Consider the following 20,816-nt stretch of genomic DNA (forward strand, 5'->3'; position numbering starts at 1 on the left):
ACTATTTTTATCTGCTCTTATCAATTTTACTAGAACATCATTTTGTTTAAACCGGCCGCTATATGGTCTTTGAGCATTCTTGAGGCACTATAGTCTTTGAATGTTCTTGAGGCATTATAGTCTCTTTAATTTCTCCCTTGGAACCACTTCTCTCCTTTTTATGATTGTTGCTGGTTTCCTATGCAGTAGATTGATTCTACTGGGCAGTCGACCTCCACCTCAATCCCAGAATTTAACTATTTAATATTCTATTGTTCTAATTACTCTCCCTCTTGGCACCCTGCCTGTTTCAAAAGCCCTCCTTGGACACCTCTAGGAGGGCCACTTTGACCAACACTCTTTTTTCTCAACAGATTTTTTTTTTCTCCATTTGTGTCTTGTACCCGACTAGTGACAGGGCTGTACCATTCTAAGGATGTACCATTAAAAATTATCCTATTTTATATCTGAGACATTTCTTAACCCATTTACACCCATTTACCCCCTAGTCCCAGCAGTCTCATTTTACGCATGGTACAGTATCAAATGTTTTTTAAAAGTTTAGAAAGACATATATTGCATTTCCTCATTTTGACTTATTGTTGTTTAACTTGACCTCAAGGTTTGAGATTAACTTGACCTTCTTCCATAGACTTAAAAAGACTCCACTAAGAACTGTAGCTTACAAAAAGTCTGAGAGACATGTCATGTTCCATTCTGTTGCTGAAGAGAATAGACAGATGAGGAGGTTCAGGTCTTTAAATGAAAGCATTGTTCCTCCTCCGCTGAAGAACATGGCAGGAACCAAAAGGTCACAGCTAAAAATTTAAAGCCGGAGATCTTTATTGGAAAGAACATTATTGATATCAGAGATGCCGCCCTTAGATAACCTTTCTGTGCAAGGAATATACCACAGCTATTTCTTTTTCTCAAAGAGTGCTGTCACTTCTGAAGGCAAGATAATAATAATGATAATGTGTATTTCCTGAGAACTTCCAGTCTCTCCAAGGTGGTAGATAATTGAATGTGACATCTTTATTCTTAACACTGACTGTATGCCCTTCTTTGGCCGCCCACTTAATTAGCACTCTTTGGAAATGAGACGTTTTACCTTACGAGACACAATAACACGATCATTTGATTTATTCCGAGTCTCTAACGCTCGCGGTACAATAAAGCTTCTGCTGTGACATGTGAGCCTCCACATAAGTGTCAAATAAAATTCAGTAGCTGCGTAAAAGCTGTAAAATTAGCACAAAGAAATAAAAATAAGACAAACTCTGATCAAGACAGAACGCTACAATAAATAATCATTTATGCTACAGCTGCTGAATTCCAAATGTTGGCAGAGACTTAGAGCAGACAAAGAAGAAATGAACATGAGTGGTCATTAAAACAAGTTATTATACTACAGTAACTAAATAGAAGGAACATAATTGATGATGCTAAGGAGGTCATTATGTGACTGGCATAAAGATTTCTAAGTACCTATCACCATGCCTGGTCTAAAACAAAGATGTGAATACATTATTAGTGTTCTTCACCTGTATAACAAAGACATATTGGGCCAGATTTACTAATCCTGTCGAATTTGTAGACAGTCATTTCATATCTAAAATGTGCCAAATTTATCACAGTGGGCTGATGCTGGATCTAGTTTCTACCACCTACCCTAAAAATCTGTCCCAATGCACCAAAATTCTGTCTCCCAGCCAAAAATGTGTTAGAATCTACCAATATTGTGTCTCTGAGATAAAAATCTGCCCCAATACACCAAAGTTCTGTCTCTGAACCAAAAATATGTTCTAATATACCAAGGTTCTGTCTCTAAGCCAAAAATCTGTCCCAATGTGGCAAAATTCTTTCCACCAGAAATGTAATCTAGAACATGTGCCAATATCGTGGATTTCAACTTCATAACTGAATCTAGAACAGGGGTCTGCAACATTTACCACTCGAGCTGCAGTGAAACTACAACTGGGCTGCTCTTGTAGTGCCCATAGAAGTGAATGGAGCATTCTGGGACTCCAGATCTAGAAGGTAGACAACAGCTGGCCACCTCAACATTTTAGTTTAAACCAGGGCAGAAAAAGCCATTCTTTTTGGCACATCTAAAATGAGAAAAAACAGACGTTTAACTCAAACAATGACAAGAAACTGGTGCGCTTATCATGGGGACCACTGCATAAAAAGAGTGTTCCCTAATGGACAATACCTGCTGATATGTCCTCTTAAGGCATATGGACATCATAGAGATAATTCCCCTGCTTGAGACCTTCCCCTATTAGCAAGAATGAAGAGTTGCTGCAAAGAGTGGTGAACTCAGCTCAACCATGCATGACATGGTGAGCATCATATACTGTACAACTACATATGCCTTGTATGAGTTGTGGCTACACATTCACGTGGCTCACTCTATATACAAGAGGTCTTCAAAAAGGTTGTGCTCTTTTATATTTTCACTGTGAGTAGATTAATAAATCCTTTCTATATATATACAGTATATATGCTAGAGGCCCTGCCCTATGTTTGTTCCTAACCTGTGCACAGGTTCTTGAGTTGAATCAAATCTAAGATCTGCACATGGTTACCAGCGCTGTGTGGACACGGTGCAAACGGGAACCATTCAGAACCTCTGATGATAAGACCTGCACCATATTTTTCTTCTTGTATCTGAAGGGTGGTGATTCAATCACACTGGAAGACACTACATTGTTCCTATCCTGGTTTAGTAGCTTTAGAGGTTTTATGTACGACTGTATGAATTTGGAGGTTTTAGTGGACTTTATCCTCTCTACCACGTGTGTCTCCACTGTGCTGAAACGGAAACTTGCAAGCCATTGATTTCATTTTGAAATTTGATTTTCCTTGCATCAGTTCCCCTATTATCTGATCAAAAGGGACGGATTTGGATTTGCTGTGTATCCAAAGGCAAATTACAAAGTTAACCCTTAAGATTAACGACTAATGTAATGATCTCTATTAATTCACTGACTGTATTGGACGGTTTTAAAACTAACATAACAAATCTTTATTAGCGTATCCATTAAAAAGAAATAAATCCCTTTACATAAATAGGCCAATTCAATGCTGGGGTGGATAGGTATCCAGCATGCGTGCAGTATTGTTGTAATGCACGCTATTACTGTATGTATACCTTTACTACCCTATTCCACCTCAGAAGTGATGTCACTCTACACTGTGGGCTCTAATTTCTGTGTTGCCCTACTGTACTACATCACAGATAAAAAAAAAAATCACACTTGTGTCCCTGTATCTTTGTATCGCACTGATCTATTGTTTAGCTAATGAATTGCGGACCCTAACTACCGCTAGGCTCACATCTGGTTGGTCTATGCTACCCCTACTCTACGAGTTTCCAAGACCCTTGTAACAGTCCTACAGGCTCACCTGAGTCAGAGGACCGCTGGCTGGAGGTAGGAGTGGAGCCCAGTGGCAAGGACCGCAGGCAGGTAGTAAGCGTGGTCAGACAATCCGGATGGCAACGGTGGTAGCAGTTCAGTAGGTAGGGATAAGGCAGAAGAGTAGTCGGTAGGCAGGCGGTGGGTCAGGGCAGGCGGCAGTAAGCGTGGTCAGACAATCCAGATGGCAACGGTGGTAGCAGTTCAGTAGGTAGGGATAAGGCAGAAGAGTAGTCGGTAGGCAATTCCTGGTCAGCAGTGGACTTCCAGCAGTAGCAGGAGCAACAGATGAGGAGAAGCTTGATCAAGGCTCAGGAGCTCAATAATCAGCAAACTGGAGTGCAAGGGGCTGGACTATATAGGGAAGTACCAGGTGTGGGGAATCAAGGGTAATGAGCAAGGCTAGGCAAGACTGAGGTTAACTAATAGGCTTCAGGGAGGAATGTCCAGAGAGGACGGTAGCCTAGTAAGCAGGGCTACCGCCTGGGATGTGGCTGGTCACGGGTTCGAATCCTGACAACCCTATTGCGGGCTTTTCCTCACGAGTATTTGCCGGTATCCAGTTATAATATTAACATTGTAGCCAAGCAAAGCGGAGAGAGCGTCTGCACATGGTGTGTGATTTGGTACCGGCACAGGTATGGCCGTACGCGCCCGCGCCTCTCTGCTGTTTAAATAGGGACGAGAATCAGGAGGGAGGCTTGGCTGAGACGGCGAATCAGCGCAAATAGGGAAATGAAGTAAACCTCAGCACATGTGGTATTTCAGACAGGGAAACAGCTGCGCCGATACGTGCATTATAATAAACTGTCAGATATAGTGTATCTTGCATTAGCATAGCACTACATGTGCAGAATGGAGAAATACCTTATTAGGGATATAGATAAGTGTAGATAGATCGGGATATATAGATAGGTACCCTGCAGATTATCGGGTGAGCGGATATATATACATGCCACTACGTCTTAGACCAATGAGTTAGAGGTCCAATGGGTTAGATTATACAGGGCTATTTAAGGCATGTGTAACTGCTTCGTTCATTCAGTCCCTGCGGCTTTTCTGTACGTAGCCGGAATATCCATTCAAGTTTCTTGCGTAGTAGTTTGTTATCCAAGTCACCTCCCCTCATAGATTACCTGATTTTTTTCAATACCCTGGAAACTGATCATTTTTGAGTCACCACCGTGGACCTCTGCAACATGTCTCGCCAGGGTGGTGTCTCTTTTGTTTCGGATGTCGCCAAGATGTTCCCCAATGCGGCGTCTAAATTCGCAGATTGTTTTCCCAACATATTGCAGACAGCAGGAGCATGTGGTCAGATATATTACTCCAGCGGTTTTGCAGTTGATAAATGTTCTAATATCATCATACTGTTGGGAAGTAACAGTACTTGTAAAGGTTTTACCCACTTTTATAGACTTGCACGCAATACATCCACTACATCTGTAGTTTCCTTTTATGTCACATGTTAGCCAGGACTGTGGTTGTGAGGCTTGTGTAAAACTGTGTATTAAGCGGTCCTTGAGATTACGGCCACGACGATACGTGATAGAAGGTCCTGGCCCTAAAAGGTCACCTATGTCAGGGTCAGTTTTGAGAATCCCCCAATGGCGACTCAGCAGGTTCCTCACTAACAGGCAAACCTCTACCTGGGCTGGTGGGAGAAAGAGGTGGTTTTTGGTGAGATGTGTGAAAAATGGTCATCCTGTATCCAACTCTGGCTCAGATTCATTGATGATGTGCTGATTATGTGGAAGGGAAGTAGAGAACAATTCAACTCATTCATAGCACATCTTAATATTAATGACTGGGGACTATTCTTCACATCTACTATTGACCATGACCATATGACCTTCCTGGATTTAAATATAACAAAAGGGGTGGATAATCGTTTGTCCACTACAGTTTTTAGAAAACCTATGGCCTCAAATAACCTTCTACAATGGGAAAGCTGGCACCCCTGGGCGTTACGCAAAGGGATCCTAAAAGGACAATACCCAAGAGTGAGGCGTAACTGTTCAAACACTGCTGATTTCAAACAGACAGCAGATGACCTCAAACGTACGGTAGGTTTAAAAACAGGGGTTACCCAGAAAAGGTTCTCAATGATGCATACCATCATGCCCGCTGGGTGGAAAGAAAAGATCTTCTGGTTCCTAAACACAAAAACCAGGGAAAGGAGGAGTTGAGAATAATAGGGACTTACGATGCGTGTGGAACCTGCTGAGTCGCCATTGGGGGATTCTCAAAACTGACCCTGACATAGGTGACCTTTTAGGGCCAGGACCTTCTATCACGTATCGTCGTGGCCGTAATCTCAAGGACCGCTTAGTACACAGCTTTACACAACCCTCACAACCACAGTCCTGGCTGACATGTGACATAAAAGGAAACTATAGATGTAGTGGTAGTATTGCGTGCAAGTCTATAAAAGTGGGTAAAACCTGTTACTTCCCAACAGTATGATATAAGAACGTTTATCAACTGCAGAACCGCGGGAGTAATATATCTGACCACATGCTCCTGCTGTCTGCAATATGTTGGGAATACAATTCGCGAATTTAGACGCCGCATTGGGGAACATCTTGGCGACATCCGAAACAAAAGAGACACCACCCTGGCGAGACATGTTGCAGAGGTCCACGGTGGTGACTCAAAAATGATCAGTTTCCAGGGCATTAAAAAAAATCTGGCAATCTATGAGGGAAGGTGACTTGGATAACCAACTACTACGCAAGGAACTTGAATGGATATTCCGGCTACGTACAGAAAAGCCGAAGGGACTGAATGAACGAAGCAGTTACACATGCCTCATATAGCCCTGTATAATAACCCATTGGACCTCTTACTCATTGGTCTAAGACGTAGTGGCATGTATATATATCCGCTCACCCGATAATCTGCAGGGTACCTATCTATATATCCTGATCTATCTACACTTATCTATATCCCTAATAAGGTATTTCTCCAATCTGCACATTTAGTGCTATGCTAATGCAAGATACACTATATCTGAGCGTTTATTATAATGCACGTATCGGCGCAGCTGCTTCCCTGTCTGAAATACCTCATGTGCTGAGGTTTACTTTATTTGCCTATCCCTAACCCGGCATGTCTGTAAAAGAGTAGTTGCCCTAATATCCCCCCAATTTACCCCCCTTGAAGGTTTGGGACGCAACACTGCATACTATGAGGTGGCACTTGGGCTTGTGGGATGGTTCACGGCGCTGAACCACACCCTCATTTGCGCTGATTCGCTGTCTCAGCCAAGCCTCCCTCCTGATTCTCGTCCCTATTTGAACAGCAGAGAGGCGCGGGCGCGTACGGCCATACCAGTGCCGGTACCGCCGCACGCTCCACGTGCAGACGCTCTCTCTGCTTTGCTTGGCTACAATGTTAATGTTATAACTGAATACCCGCAAATACTCGTGAGGAAAAGCCCGCAATCGGGTCTTGGAAACGCGTAGAGTAGGGGTACCATAGACTAACCAGATGTGAGCCTAGCGGTAGTTAGGGTCCGCAATTGATCAGCTAAACAATAGATCAGTGCGATACAAAGATACAGGGACCCAACAGTGATTTTTTTGATCTGTGATTTAGTACAGTGGGGCGAAACAGAAATGAGAGCCCACAGTGTAGAGTGACATCACTTCTGAGGTGGAATAGGGTAGTAAAGGTATACATACAGTAATAGCGGGCATTACAACAATACTGCACGCATGCTGGATACCTATCCACCCCAGCATTGAATTGGCCTATTTATGTAAAGGGATTTATTTCTTTTTAATGGTTACACTAATAAAGATTTGTTATGTTAGTTTTAAAACCGTCCAATACAGTCAGTGATTTGGTATTTAGCCCAGACGGTAAACATCCCTATCAGTATTTTCTGTGATTTGCTTTAATGATCTTGATTACCCCGCGCAGTTCTCTTCGACTGCATAAAAGGCAGTCTAGCAGAAACAACATCTTCGTAAACATCTATCATCTTCTTTGAGGTCACATTCACTGCACGATAGACAAGCAGAACTCCACACAAAGAACAGGTAATAACTGGTCCACTTCAGCAGATATATGACCAGCAGATTTGATAAAGTATTACAGGCAAGGAGCGCTCCGACCTTCCTTTAATAATGCAGTGATTCATCAGATAATTAAAAATAGACAATAGCCCAAATAAAGGCATTCTATTTGTCGGGGTGCAGACTTTGTCATACCTTTTACGTAATGTTAATTTATCCTTTCAGATAGCATTGCCGCAGAAACACAACGTCTTTACCTTGAAGGAAACACGGACAACACTTGATTTATGGTCTGCACTGTCACAGACCACAACGTTCTCCACGAGGCTATCCCTGGAGGACTTTTCCTGCTTGAAGGGTGTCTGACGGAGGCAGTTACTTTTTACCAATAGCATTTTAACTTCAAATACAATATATTGTAGAGAAAATAAACTATCTCAGGAAAAACTGCACTTATTTAGTTAGCGGACGTCCTTGACTTTTGGATATTTGGATGGTTTCTCACTTCCAGGCTTCTATATTGTTTTCTTAAAAAAAAAAAGGGTTGTCTAAGATTAGAAAAATGGGTCTAATTTTTTTTTTTTCAAAAGCACATCCATTTTTGCCAATGGACTATATTGCAGTAGTATTGCAGCTCAGTCCCAATTACTTGAAAGTGTATGAGCAGCCCAGACACAAGGCAAGGACACGAGTGGCAAGGTCACACTATTATTGGTCACAGCGTTATATAGAATACCTTGCACACATTATGTACAGTAGAAACATCCATTGGGATTCATTATTATTACAAGGTTTCCCAGTTGTCTGCATACAGCAACCAGCCTCGTGGAAATCAAGGGCGGTCACACTGACAGTGAATCTCCATCTTTAACACTATGATTTATTTAGGTCTAAAATATCATGCTCATTAATTTCATAATATATATTATTGGCAGCCGGAACTCTATTTTTGGAGTCAGAACTCCAAATCCATAGATTTAGAGGGTACCCTCTCTGACGGCTGCATGTTGATTTCCACTTACTGTATATGGATTTGTGTATTATAGAACTTAAATCTAAAACTTCGCAGCTCACGGCCAGTGCTGCCAGCAAGGACTCTGATGATAATCTTGACGTGTGCTGTCCTCACCCTATAGCGCCTGATTGACAAAATTATATTTGTACACCATCATAAGGAGAAATATGTAGTTGGACGGTAAAGGAAGGGCAGGGGAGGCATGCATATCATGAATATTATTGAATTCATCACAAATTTTAAGTTGTCAGTTCCTAAAAACGACTGCACAATTATACAAGCTGTAAGTGACAGTGTTTCTGTCACTATTGTATGCTGCCCATAGAGAAGACAGCATAATGGAGCTGACAAGTGTCATTTACCGTATTTTTTGCCCTATAAGACGCACCTAGGTTTTAGAGGAGGACAACAAGAAAAAAATATTTTTCATTAGACCTCAGATCAGGCCTCAGCTAACAGCCCCAATCAGACCCCCAATGTTAATAAGACCCCAACAAGACCTTAGATCAGACCCCCAATCAGACCTCAGCTCAGACCCCAATGTGAATGACCTCCAATTAGACCTCATATCAGCCCCCACTGCCTCTCATATTAGCCCCCAGCAGCCCCCATTGCCTCATATCAGCCCTCAGTAGACAACATTGCCTCTGATATTAACCCCCAGCATCCCCCATATCAGCCCTCAGTAGCCCCCATTGCCTCTCATATTAACCCCCAGCAGCCCCCATTACCTCATATCAGCCCTCAGCAGCCCCCATTGCCTCTCATATTAGCCCCCAGCAGCCTCCATTGCCTCATATCAGCCCTCAGTAGACAACCTTGCCTCTGATATTAACCCCCAGCAGCCCCCATTACCTCATATCAGCCCTCAGTAGCCCCATTGCCTCTGATATTAACCCCCAGCAGCCCCCATTACCTCATATCAGCCCTCAGTAGCCCCATTGCCTCTCATATTAACCCCCAGCAGCCCCCATTATCTCATATCAGCCCTCAGTAGCCCCCATTGCCTCATATTAACCCCCAGCAGCCCCCATTACCTCATATCAGCCCTCAGCAGCCCCCATTGCCTCTCATATTGGCCCCCAGCAGCCCCCATTGTCTCAGATCAGCCCCTATTGCCTCATGCTTTAATAAAATAAATAAACCACTTACCTCTCCTGCTCCTGGACGCCGCCTCTCCTCACAGCTCACGCTCTTCTTCCTCCTGCTGTCGGCTGTAATGTGAACCGGCGCACACAGCGTGCGGTCACAGAACGCCCTCACGTTGTGCGCATCCCCTGCACAGCTGACAGCCGAGGACCAGGAAGTGGTGAGTACAGAGCCTTCACCACTTCCTGGTCCTCTGGTACTAATGAGCACTTCCATAATAGAAGCGCTCATTAGTATTCACCCCATGAGACAGAGGGGCATTTCCCCCCCCACTTTTTGCGTCTTATGGGGCGAAAAATATGGTAAATGCTAAAATTCTGGCTGCATGCAGTGACTACTAGGGGCAGTTCAAAGCCCACTACATACTGTTTTATTACAGAGCTCAGAGAACATGATCCTAACCTCTATTCCCTTAATGAAGCACAACCCTCCACACTACAAACACTAGCACATATACACACTACTATCTTCATCACCTACCCGGGCCAATAATCAGACAGATGAACGCTCATAAGACCCAATCGGCTCATCTGTTGGCTCTTTTATGTTAGCAGAAAGATGCCCACTTGTCGGCAGCTGCCCACATAATCTAAACTGCATGGGTCATGAACTGTGTCGGATTGGTTTGCCTGGGGCTAACCAGTAAAATTCATTTTGGGGGCCCACTACTGTAAAGCCACATGCAAATATTGCCTGCTCACACAGAGCAGCAGCAGCAAGGTGTACAAGATGATTTTTGGGAGTGCTGTAACCTTTAAAGGGCAGGTCCATGGGGAAAGAGGATGCTGGTTGGCCTGCCTCTTTGCTAAAGGGGTTATCCAACCCCTATAATGCCCCCCCAAATGTCCAGACCTCTCACACAGACTGTACTTACCTCTCTCCCCGTCACCCGCGTCGCTTCTGATGCCCGCAGGACTGCTGCTGCATCTCCCCGTCCCGCGGATCAAAATATCTGCCGACGGGTGGGCAGCGACGCTAGAGAGGCTAGTTCCCATCGGGGCCTACTATTGGCTGCCCCAACCCATCCCCCATTGCTAGATGCAGCGGTGGCAGTGCAGGCATCAGAAGTGACGCAGGTGTCGGGAAGAGAGGTAAGTACAATCTGTGAATCTGTGTGAGGAGCCAGGGCATTTGGGGGGGCATTATAGGGGTTGGATAACGCCTTTAAAAAATCATCTCAGCCGCCAGATATATCTATATTAATAAACTGCGTACTCTGCTTAATAATCTACCCATTTTTAAATCTGAACACCGACTAGGTGAGATGCTGGAAGCTGAGTCAGTGCCATGTGCCACTTGTGTAGAGGGTGGGGAACTAGGGGCCCACCAGAGGATTCACCTGTTTCCCTGTCATGAACAACTATAATGACATACTTACCAAGGTTTCAAAGTTGGTGTGCAGGAGATCTGACAGTGCTACCGAAACGTTATCAGGTGTGGACATGTCTCTTTTATTTTTTTAGGCCTCATATTTTTTATATGGTGCCCTGGCCTCTTTTGTATGATACTCTACCCCCTCAATGCACTTTGGACACTTTGGCAGAACCTCAGTGCTAGGAGAAAGTAGCCCTCCATGCTGTGATCAGGAGATTTGCCAACTCTTCCGGGAGCCTCCATTTTCTGCGAGTCTCCCAAAGTATGAGCAATGATCATTCGCGCCCCCTCCCCCAGCAGTTTTAATCAGCCAATGTGAAAAAGCACCAACTGACTTGTTTTATCATTGACCAGTGCTCATTATGACCTTGGGTCATGTAAAACCATTCTTACAATTCCTTTATAATAACAATTGCAGATGTATTTAAGCCCATCTCCCCTTGCACTCTTGCAAAGTCATGCCTCCCTTAGATCTGTATTCTGGGAAAGATCTTTTTAGAATTTTCATCAGGGCATTGTAAAAAATTAAAGCTGAACTTTACACAGTTTTGATACTTGAGGCTCGGACTCTTTTTCACCTGAGTAAATACATACAGTAGGCAAAATATCAAATCTTTCCACAGAATTTCTTTAGGCATCTCCTGTAGGCAAAAGACTGACAATGTTCCTTCAAGTGCTCAAAATCTAGATGTAGAAGAACAGCAGCTCTCATCATGGAGCGACTCACAAGTTGCCACCAGAGAATTGCAAACAATCAAGCAGTGCTGGATTTTTTCTTATCTGGGGTTGTGCTTGTGGCGACTTCAGAGTTGCATTGTGACCCCATTCAATTCAATGGCGGCATTGCTATACAGCAATCGTTGGTCACACATCGCATCTCATGACTAAGATCACTTTCTAAAACTTAACATGATAGAAAACAAACAGAATCTATTATCTTGCTGGTAGAATACCGGCGCTGGCATAGTGAGGATAAAAGGATAATATATATATAAATATACAGGGCTCTAATTAGGACATACATTAATATTTCCTAATAGCTGGTGGCAGCATCACTACCTGTATTAGTTGGCGATCGTTCAGTAGTGTGGTCCTGTTGTTGCAAGCAGCGCTGCACAGATCTAGCAGAACGCTTCTTGCTCTAACTCACACCTTGCGCGCTGCTCCGGCCGGTAGCAAGCACACGCGTGGAGCCTGCAGGGATGAGTCCAGGAGCGTCTTCCAAGTTGTGACGTCACACAAAGACGCTCCTGGACTCATCCCTGCAGGCTCCTCCACCGTTGGGGGGGGGGGGGAAGTGGCGGGAGTGGGAGAGAGATGAGAGTAATTGCCATCAGAGATGTGTATCGAGACGACCACCAAGTGGAGGGGGGGGGGATTGGGGGGGATTTATTTAAGTAAGCGACAAATAATCCGGATTAAATGTGAAGTAATACTGAATTGGGAATTTGGAAACTTTCCAAAACAAAGTAGATTATTTATTGTCGCTGTAATTGTCTTTGATTAATGGTTTTTTATGTTTACTGTTTTGACAGATTGTATATTTAGGAATCCGGATTTTTGTATTGGTAAATTGTTATATAAAATAAAATTAAATATATTTATATAAAAAAAATAAAAAAAAAATATATATATATATATATATATATATATATTGGGCACGGCCTCCATCAGGGCAATACAGCAGTCTGGGGCCCAGCAGCCTCATTATTATTCACTTCAGTTAGGTGAATAGTAATGAAGCTATGCTGATATGGGCCCCTCTCAGCACCCAGAGAGACATATATCAAAACTGGTGTACCCATCTTCCTGCACTGGCATGAGATATACCTACTTTATTAAGATGCAGATGCATCTTAATCAATTAGGCACATCACTGCCCAGCCATGTGGCAGATACTGAAGTCTACGCCAGCTACTATTTCAGCTATAACTTACTCCCCTTTTCAAACAAAAGTTATAGTAAATCCAACAGGCCTCCCTTAACCCTGCTGCTAAAACTCGCCCCCTTAGCAAATTATTGCGGAATCATTTGTGACTATTTTTTACACCACAATTGTAGTGTAAACTCTTTTCCAATAGACTTTTACTAAAGAAGCTATTTTACAAGTCTTTATTGGGATTTGAACCCCAGACCTTTCGTATGGCAGACATAAGACTTGCCATTACACTATAGACCGTCTCTGTTGGAAGAGCTGCATTTTCTGTGCTTAAAAAGCTGTTTTCTTCATAGGCATAATATTAAATAAATAGCATATTCCTGAAATTAAGGGAAAAAATTGCACCAGTTACCAAGGATAATGTGTTCACTATATTGTACAGTGTATTATGATTACAGAGATTCTAAATATTGTTTTGTGATATTTCATACTTAGTTTTTTACAAAAACTGTAATGGTTTTGGTTTCCGCTCCCTTATTTGTTTTAGTAACAATTTGCAGAAAATTGCAACTTTTACCATAAAAGAAAGTAAAAGTTTTTATTTTTCGGCCAAAACAAAACCCAAAACTTTTGGTACAGTAGGCAGCAGCCTTATCCATTTCTCTATAGAAAATCTCTGCTGTCTGATTATCACTTCACAGGCACAATATTGAATAAATAGGTACACTGTAGCTTTTTAAGCAGAAGATCATATTTTTACAACACAGCAGTGCTATACAATAGTGGTAAGTCTCTTACCTACTATACAGAGAGTCTGGGGATTAAATACTGTATATATTTGTGTTACTAAAAGATAGAATTTTTACTTCCCATCTTTTTTCTTTTATGGTAAAAGTTTTATTGTTCTGCAAAGTTAATGTTACTAAAAAAATAAACCATTATAATAAATGCTTTTCTGTAAAATACTTACTAGTAAATATCACAAAACATTATTTGGTGTCCCTGTAATCATAACTCCTACACGTACTATATAGTGAACACATTACAATCGCACAATTTTTTCCTTTTCACTTAACCCATAATAATATTTGATGAAAATTAAAATCTTACTGATGTGCATGGCAAAATGGCCTGATGCGAAAAAATAATAATAAATGTTACAGCTGTTATGGCTATGAATGTGAGAAGGGCCTGAGGAAGAAGTATATGATTTGCCTGTATGGGGCCCTGAAATTCCTGATGACAGCCCTGATATTGGTATTATAGCTCAACACTGCAATGTTAGACACAACCAATGGACAGTCAAGGTGCTGTTTGTAGAAAAAACATATAACCTATAAAATATATATTGGCATTGCATGGTATAAATATAGAATAAATATTACTCGGAAACCGGTACCTAAGTTGTTTCGAGGAGGCGGCTCTAACTAGTGGGGTTTCCACAGAATGTTCAAACAAAGCACCTTCCGCTCCTGCAACAAAAAACATAACACAGCATTATAATGATGATCTACATTACCAACCAGATATTGGAATCAAAGTTTAATATTATATAGTAATATATTATATGTTAAAGAATCTTTGATTGTAAAATGAGAACGTTGATTAAAATTTATAGAAAATACAATGGAAGAAAGTCTTTGTTCTTGGTAAAACACATTAAAAAAATAGCGCAAAGTGGTTGTCTTATCAGAATCAACCCCTTCTAACATGTGGCCAGTAAAGCAGTCAGTTTATCGCCTGCAGTCCCGCTCCTGGCACCCCTGCCAATAGGGGAAAGCACGACCAGCCACCCATTTTCCCTGCAGCAAAATGTATTACATGGTGGATTTTCAAATGAATGACCATAAATGTAATACAAAGATGACATAAGTGTGTCAGAGCATAGACTCAAGTGAAATTATAGGTACATTTTAACCTCCCAGTGCAGATTAAAATCTAATTTACTATACACATACACACATACTCTATGTGCAGAGTGAGTATGTGGAGTACTCCTCGTATGTGTAGATGCCAACTCATGTAGTATATAATGGTAGGATAAAAATATAATTAAATAATTAAAAAATAAATAATAAAAAATTATACAAAATAAAGTTGAAAATACTAACATAAATCATGCATGAGCTCTACCTTTTTTTAAATCCCCTGTATACTGCTGATGTGAGCGGCTCTGACTTCTCTAAGTTATAGTTGTGAAGAAAATTGCCAAGAATCTGTCATCTCCTGTCTTTCCGTTTAGGTACAAGGCAACAATATAAGACCATTGTTAAAGTTTTATAGAGATATTCTATGTTCTGATGCTCTTTCTCAGAAGCCCAAGCCGTCAATTAAGTCATCTAATTGGACCACAGGAGGTTTGGCATTTTGGATAATTATTTTTCGTTCCAAGTTTGGGTTATATACAGCTTTATTTTTGCCTGAGATACAGATGTAGAAGCTGTGGTGATTACATGGCATTTACAGTCCCACAGAACCCAGGGGATGTATGGAGACAAATCCTGAATATTTTACCCATATTTCTCATAAAATTCTCACTCTGAAAGATTGTAATATAGTTATAATTATCAAGTGCCAATGGATTCTCAGCAAACTTAAAGGGCATCTGTCAGCAGATTTGCACCTATGACACTGGCTGACCTGTTGCATGTGCGCTTGGCAGCTGAAGGCATCTGTGTTGGTCCCATGTTGAAAATCATAAAATTATATTTTAATATAAGCAAATGAGCCTCTTGGAACAACGAGGGCGTTACAGTTACCCCTAGAGGCTCTGCTCTCTCTGCAACTGCCGCCACCTCTGCACTTTGATTGACAGGGCCAGGGAGTAAAAACATGATCATGCCTGGCCCTTTCTCCTAAAGTTTTGCACTGCACCATGCGGTTCAGTAGCCGGTGCAGGCACAGTACAGGAAAGATCTTTCTAGATGTTTTCAGGAGAGAGCATACAGCAAGAGTGTAATTAAGAAGGGAGGAGGCCAAGAATTCCACAAGGGAATCAGTTGGAGGATGCACATCCTGCCGATTTATGATTAAATTGAGCAATTTTACTGACCCATGGCAAAAGAGTATTTGTTGTATTACTTGTTGTACGGAGGCAGTGATTTATTATGCCCAATGCCCATAGGGATGACAACTAGGATCCTAAAAGTGAGAATTTTGGAACATATCCGTGACATTAGAGCGGCCAGTGATGTCACTGATTTAGAAAAACTTAAGGAGCTCAACCCTATCCCTGTGACCACTCGGTTGTAAGTCATAAACAAAGACACCACACACAACATCATTGGTCTAAAAAGGCAGTTCTTCTTTAAAGTGGTTGTCCAGCCATTTACATTTTAAGAAAAAATGTTCAGAATGCTTTAGAATTATAAAACAAGTATACAGCCCCTTTCCTATGCGCTGTGCTGGTCTCTGTACTTCCTGATCACAGTCAACATGGAAATGTGACTGCTCAGCCAACCACTGTCTGTATCAGATTATTGCTGCAGCTAGTGATTGGCAGAACGTTCGTATGTCAGTGTCAACAAGGACCAAGAAATAGTAAGGTAGGGATCAGTAAGGTAAATTTTACTTCATTCATAACATTAAAGGGGCTTTCCAGTTATGCAAAAAAAATTAAAAATTAGTCAGATGATGATGTTGCAAGTGACTCTTCCAGCATAATTGTTTGTGACCCGCACCCTATGTTTACATTCCAGTCAGTGGCGTAACTAGAAATGACTAGGCCACACAGCAAATTTTTGAATGGGGCCCCCCTTTCCCTCAGTAACTTCTTCACAACCCGCTCCTTTCATACAACCCCCACACCTGTAGCTAGTAAAGAACCCAGACCAGGCCCGGCAGCTGCTCTATCAGTTTCCTACACTGTATACCCTGTCACTGTATATTATGTCATTGTATAATACTGTTGAAGGGGCCATAACAATAAAATATTTTGGTCCTTCTCCTGCGTGGGCCCCTTCTGAGTGTGGGCACCAAAGCAGCCACTTCCCCTGCTTCCCTTATAGCTATGCCCATGATTCCAGTCCAGGACTCATGGCGAGTGTCTGTAGAGAGGTCTCCTTCATCTCCTGGTTGGAACATCACAGATCCAAGCAGGGTCGGCAGCCTTATTAGTATTCAATTCAATACAGTGTTGCATATGGGTTGCTGGAGGGGCCCTCTTCCAGAACATAGACTGCTAGCTAAAAAAATTATTTAACAGGAATTGAACTCCAGATCTTCTGTATGACAGGCAGAAGAGTTACCATTACACTACAGACCTGCTCTGTTGGAAGTGCTGAATTTTTTGTGCCTAAAATAAATATTTTCTTCACAGGGATAACACTAAATAAACAGTATATTACTGAAATGAAAGGGAAAAAAAAAGTGCCATCTACCAATCACCATAAATAATATGTTCACTGTATGTGGTATCCCTGTAATCATAATAACCCATACAATATGGTCAACCTATTATTTATGGTGATGGGTAAACAGTGTTAATAAAAATGGAGGGGTACACAGTTTGCCTGCATGAACACCTGACATTTCTGCTGGCAGCTCTGGGTCTAAGCCTGCTTGAAGCCCTTGAACACAACCCTGAGAGATGAGGTCACTGATGATATTGTGTCTACAGGGCATAGCCACGCCTCAAATGTAGACATGTCGTCATCTGGATGGGGAACCAATACAGTGGAAAATGTCACATGACCACGATGGAGTGCAGGGAAAAGGAGCATTATAGATAAACAATCACTATTAGTAAGGGATAGTATGTGTTGTTTCCTGTCAATTGATGCTGAAAATTCCAAAACTGGAATACCCCTTTAAAACATTTGAAATGTTTTTTAACCTCTTAGTGACCAGCCTGTTTTGGGCCTTGGTGACCAAGCAATTTTTTTTCATTTTCGTATTCCAACAGCTATAACTTTTTTATTTTTCCGATGCAGTCGTATAAGGGGTTCTTTCTTGCAGGACAAGTTGCAATTTTAATGTCACAATTTTGGGCTACACATAACTTGCTAATAACTTTTATTGACTTTGTGGGGGGAGATGGGAAAAACAGCAACACTGAAAAAGAGTTTTACGTTACAAATCTTGTGGCATTCATTTTTGATATTAATAACAGGATAATTTCATTCTCTGGGCCATTACTTATTTATTTATGGCATTCACCATGATAATTCTATAGTGTATGATTAGGGGTGCAAAATACCAAATATGTGGAGGTGATTTTATTTTTGCCATTTTTATCAATGAGCACTATTGACCGCTGCATCTAAGGTGTTCATAAGCAGCCTGTATCTGTGCTTCTGCCGAACCAACCATCAGAGCAGCGACCCAGCTGTCATGAGAGAGCCAAGCTGATCTTCTCTGCTACACAGGAGACCCATGCAGTGCTTAGACTAGGCCCCCATAAAAAGGCAGGATCCTAGCCTAAGGCCCCGCAATGACAAAGCATAAAAATACATATTGGCAGTCACTAAGGGGTAAAAAAAAACTTTATTTTGGTCAGTAGTTGCTCCCTGAAATGCACAAGGTTCATATCTTGATTCCTTTATATCAGGGATGCCCAACCTGCAGCCCACCAGCTGTTGCAAAACTACAACTCCCAGCATGCCTGGATAGCCTAATGCTATTAGGGCATGCTGGGAGTTGTACTTTTGCAACAGCTGGAGGGCCGCAGGTTGAGCATGACTGCTGTATATGTTTTTGTAGGTTTCACTCCTCCTTTTTGCTTGCAAATAATTATGAAAATACTGAAGAAAATACTGCCGTCTGAAAGTGGCCTTAGGTGTTAAACTGCAGTCATGTTTAAAATTTCTAAACCAATTAGAAGTTATATATTTCTATATTTCTGCATAAATTTGACCTAAAACTACATCAGATTTTCACACACAACCTAAAAGTAGACAAAGAAAATTGTGGAAAATGGTCCAATATAACATGTCTGTGAGTGGCAAAGTATGTGAAGTTTTAGAATCAGCAGATAATTTGAAGGTTAAATTAGAGATGTTTTCAATCAATAGGATGGCAATCAGGTGTGAGCCGGGATCTATCAGTCTGATCATCACAACATATTTTTGTGGAAGTGCATCATTGCACAAAAAAAGCTGATTTCTGAGGACCTCAAAAGAAGATTGTTGATGCTCATCAGGCTGGAAAAAGTTACAAAACCATCTTTAAAGAGTTTGGACTTAACCAATGCACAGTCAGGCAGATTGTGTATAAATGGAGGAGATTAAAGACCATTATTACCCTCCCTAGGAGTGGTATACCAATAAAGATCACGTCAAGATCAAGATCTTTCTCACATTACCTAATGTTAATGTCCATGAGTCCAGCATCAAGAGGACCTGAACAACAATGATGTGCATAGCAGTATTGCAAGGAGAAAGGTGCTGCTCTCCAAAAAGAACATTGCTGCTCATCTGCAATTTGCTAAAAATCACCTGCACAAGCCAGAAGGCTACAATGTTTTGTGAACAGATGAAACCAAAATAAAACTTTTGGTTTAAATGAAAAAGGTTATGTTTGGAGAATGAAAACACTGCATTTCAGCATATAAACCTCATCCCATCTGTGAACAAGGGTGGTGGTAGTATAATGTTTTGTGCATGCTTTGCTGCATCTTCATCACCTTGCCATCATTGATGGAAAAAAAATATTGTATTGGATGCTCATGCACGCTGTTCCCCTATCCTGGGCGGGCACAAACGCCACTCCACTTACCTTTCTCTCCATGCTCTGACATCCCAGACCCACCGGTCTTCCACTGCACCCTTGCAGTGTGTCCAGTCAACGGGGGAGTATGTGCCTTGTTACTTGAAGTCCACAGCCTCTTTCTTACCAGCTAGGCCTTTTCCCTTGTCCCATAGGGGGCACAAGCATGATCCTCCTGGCCCTTAAAGGGCCAGCTTGTGCACCCTAAGTCACCAACCAATGACTGGTCACCTTTGGACACTTCAGACACCTTTCCCTGTGGGAGGATGCATGAGCAATAGATTGTCTAGCTTGCTAGTTCCCTGCAAAAGTGTGCTGTATTCATTCATCTGCCCATGTACCGACTTCTGCTCATTTACTGGATTCAATTTCTGACCATCCGCTTCCTGATCGAATGGACTAAAATTCCTCTAAGTCGATGTGCAGAACTAATCAACAATTACCCGAAATCTTCAGTTGCAGTTATTACTGCACAATGGAGTCACAGCAGATACTGAAAGCAAAGGTTCACATACTATTGTCACTCAGAGACATGTGATATTGGATTATTTTTCTCAATAAAAAATAACTCATTTGTTTGATTATCTGTATCTACTTTTAGTAATTTGATGTCGTTTTGGATCACAATTATGCTGAAATGTGGGAAATTCTGAGTTCACAAACTTTCAAGCACCACTGTAAAAGTTAAGCATAAAAGCCTGAGCCACTGCAGTAAAGTTCTTAACCCATTGTCCAAATCTATTATTATAAATAAAATTCCTCTCTCTGTACCTTGCATTACTCTTCTTCATCACAGGGCTCCATGCCACATGGACATCTCAGCAAATGGAATAAAAGCACAGATGAACTGTTTTCTTACCAGATTGAACGCAACTAAAAGCAACTGGGGCACTAACAAAGATTTCTACTAATGGCCTTGGCTAGTGAATGGACTTGACATAAAGTGTGCACTTACTGGATTTCTCACACTGGTGCTTTCAATGTCTGGACTGGGAAAACGCTACAGATTGCACATTAAAGGCTCGCAAAAGCTACGCAGAACTGCATTATTTTACCTTCTACTTTCTGTCATCCAGTCAAAGTTGGTTGCTGCAGAATTACAATTCATTGCCCAGGGAGGAAATGTATTTTTAAAAAGTCTTTTATGATCATGTACCATTTGACCAGTGGACAAGAATTTATTTTTCTCAACCAGTGGTCGCTTACAGTATTTTGCCAATGTAACTACTTGAGTGGCATCAGTCTTGCTGTCTTTCCTTGTCAATAACAGA

At 41.7% G+C, this 20,816-nt stretch overlaps 1 protein-coding gene across 3 annotated transcripts in view; it reads right to left on the reverse strand.

Moving 5' to 3' along the window:
- The window catches only part of SGCG (sarcoglycan gamma), a 282,350-nt gene that overhangs the window by 24,778 nt on the left and 236,756 nt on the right, over window positions 1-20,816 (reverse strand). For all 3 annotated transcript variants that reach the window (XM_040426206.1, XM_040426208.1, XM_040426207.1), the window contains exon 6: window positions 14,240-14,312. In XM_040426206.1, the coding sequence (XP_040282140.1) occupies window positions 14,240-14,312 (73 nt within the window). The remainder of the gene's footprint in view (window positions 1-14,239; window positions 14,313-20,816) is intronic.

Source organism: Bufo bufo, chromosome 3 (assembly GCF_905171765.1).
Source record: "Bufo bufo chromosome 3, aBufBuf1.1, whole genome shotgun sequence".
NCBI classification, from domain to species: domain Eukaryota; kingdom Metazoa; phylum Chordata; class Amphibia; order Anura; family Bufonidae; genus Bufo; species Bufo bufo.